The 2,826-nt window shown below is 35.5% G+C and overlaps 1 protein-coding gene across 2 annotated transcripts in view; it reads right to left on the minus strand.

Annotated features, from left to right (window-relative positions):
• Window positions 1-2,550, minus strand: part of LOC106461771 (speckle targeted PIP5K1A-regulated poly(A) polymerase-like) — a 27,581-nt gene extending 25,031 nt beyond the window's left edge. Inside the window, exon 1 of one of the 2 annotated variants that reach the window (XM_013921625.2) lies at window positions 2,342-2,550. In XM_013921625.2, coding sequence (XP_013777079.1) covers window positions 2,342-2,393 — 52 coding nt within the window. In that variant the 5' untranslated portion in view covers window positions 2,394-2,550. The remainder of the gene's footprint in view (window positions 1-2,341) is intronic. The other variant, XM_022388810.1, reaches the window with a different exon arrangement.
• Between the last annotated feature and the right edge of the window lie 276 nt (window positions 2,551-2,826).

A 2,826-nucleotide genomic window follows, 5' to 3' on the forward strand; every position in this document is an offset into this window, starting at 1 on the left:
CCATATTAACATTCTAAGTTATGTTTATAAATATAGTAAAGTATTTATTACAAAATAAAGAGCCCGCATGAGCATATGAAAATTAACCTTTTCCTAAACTGAAAATGTATTTCCAATAATACTCACCTCTGCCGATACTATAGCTATTTCTTGATCTCCAGGGTTTCCACTCTTTGCTCATCTAAGCATTGAAAATGCTTGCTCCTGTCTTTTATACACCACTTGAATGCCCTTGGCAAATTCTATATTGCAAAATTGTCCACCAACTTCAATGCACCCTCTATCTAGGTACTGTTTATAAGCACCTCATTCAGGTAATGTAATCACTTTTTCAAGACATAAATTGGCTTTAAGTGGGAAGGTAGGGCAGGAGAGTGTCAGTGGAGGTAAGTATTATTGGAAATACATTTTCAGTTTATGAAAATGATAACTTCCAAAACATACTTACCTCTGCTGACACTATAGCTAGAATCCCACATTGAGAAGGTGGAGAGGCCGGTGCAGGCGTGAACCATACAGAAAGCAACTGTATAGAACAGGAATGTACCAAGATAAAGATGGCACAAGAGTGAGGTAACCACACTACATCCAGAAAAGGTATGCTCTTCACCTTGAACTCAGTTCCTATATCAAAGGTGGAATAGAATATGAGTAATCAACCGTATAGGCCAGCCCCAACCATATAGTCGAGATTCCACAACTCGGGGTTGGAATTAAGTAGTCTTGGTTCCTATATCCCCCATTGGTGGCTAGGGCTATTGGACCGCAATGTTATATATGTATATACACTTTTGATTGGATTCCAATCTGTAGCTATAGAGTGATGCATTTTGCACAACTGGAATCACAATGAGAAAGTAAGCAACACTGAAGTGGATAAACTTTCTCTTCCACCTGAAAAAGTCAAAAAGGCAACACCCTTGGTTCAGAAACACAGGATCATGTATGCCGTACTCAACCAAATGAACAGAACTCATCCGGGCTGGAATTTTGAACATTCATCCTCATTCCCAACCCAGGGGGCAAGGAATATTTTTCTTGCCCCTGGAATTATGGAGAGGACGTGGAACCTGTACTCAACCAAGGACCTAGGATGGGACCACTTTGCATTTGGAATAATGAGGAGATAGTGGACATTCTTCCATGAAAAATATACGAAACCAACATTTATCAAAGAGAAGGGCCACACATCCCCCACCCAGATAGCTTCATGTCAAATCTGAACCAGAATTACGAGTAGGCTCCTGCGAAGGTTGGTGCCACTCCTACTGACACCTTGGACTCGAGTAGGAGGGTCCCCAACTTCGCCCTCTTCTCCAAGAGTGGAGGAACACACTCAAACACTCTGGAGGAAAAGCCTCTGTCTGCCACCCCAGTGGTTAGAAACTGGATGTGATAAGGACTCCTGAGTTCAACTAATAAAGTCTGGGGGGGTAATACGAGTCCTGAGTCTTACTGGTTCTTGCCTCAGAACATGGTGAGCAAGCCTATCTTTTTCTTGCTCTTACTTTCTGTGACTTGCATCCTAATATTTCATTTTCTTTCTCAAACTTTCAGACTTTCTTCATGATAAGTCATTTCTCCATTTTGCAATATTTGGAATTGTGATTTTCAATGTTATTGATCACTTTATATTTATACTGAAGTAAAAAAAATACTTGTGTAACTTACAAAGATCCAGTTACTACACATTCCTGCAAATTTGTATGCAACAAACTGTACAAATGGTCTTGTGGTTCCTTCGGTTACAGAACAATTCAATTCATAGCTCACGCTTAGATTCTTCAGCAGAAATGCCACTTTTCTTCTGAAATATAACAATGATTCTCCAATACGAAGACTCACTTTTAAATTCTGCATTAAACTCACTTTAGCAGAATTTTATAAGTTTTATTTTAAACATTAATTTTGTTGATAATAATAAATGTACAAAATTAACGTACACTATTAAAAAGGAAAGAAGTACCATTTCTCCATTACAGAAGCAATTTAGGAAAAAATGTTATAAAATAAGTTGTTTTTATTTTAGCAAGGGTCTATTTTATAAAATTTTTCATTTTGGTGTGATATAAAGCTGTATATTGACTTATTTCTTAAAAAAGTGGACACTACAATCTACACCCTTACTAGTTACTAATAATATACACTACCAAAATACGTCTTTCATTTCATACTACTGATAGAACTGATTCGGCCACGTTAAAAGTTGCACAGAGATGCAGAAAAAGTGTCTAAATTATTATTATTATAATATAAATCTCAATCTGATTGTTACTTGTTACTGTATTAACAATAACACTTCTATTATTACTAAGTATTAGTATTACTTAGGCCTACTCACTTGGGCCAGGAGGCAAAAAGACATTACAGATATGACATATTTCCTGATTCATATTTGTGTTATCGTTTAAACCTTCACTTCAATAGAAAGTTTATAAATCAGGTAACGCCAGCTTTAAAATTTCTAGCCTAGAGTTAGGCTTATTTTTGTTGTTCCAATTGCTAGACTCACGTTTACCTAACACTTACACAACCCCGCCAGTCTATCATATTATTGACACAAAAATATTAGTATATTCATTAGTGGAAGTGTTAGCGCATGTGCTTTACTCGTGTATTTTAATTGTTATTAAACATATCAAAAAATCAAATACACTCTATACACACATTTTAAAAAGAGGATAAAAGTTATGAAAAATTCAGATGATAAAGAAAGAATTTGCTACTAACATTAATATATAATTTTTTATTTAAGGTTTCTACAGATATCTGCCTATCTTAAATTTGTATTTTATGTTTGTTTTCAATAATATATCTAATTAACCG

This window comes from Limulus polyphemus, unplaced genomic scaffold (genome assembly GCF_000517525.1).
Source record: "Limulus polyphemus unplaced genomic scaffold, Limulus_polyphemus-2.1.2 Scaffold1027, whole genome shotgun sequence".
NCBI lineage: Eukaryota > Metazoa > Arthropoda > Merostomata > Xiphosura > Limulidae > Limulus > Limulus polyphemus.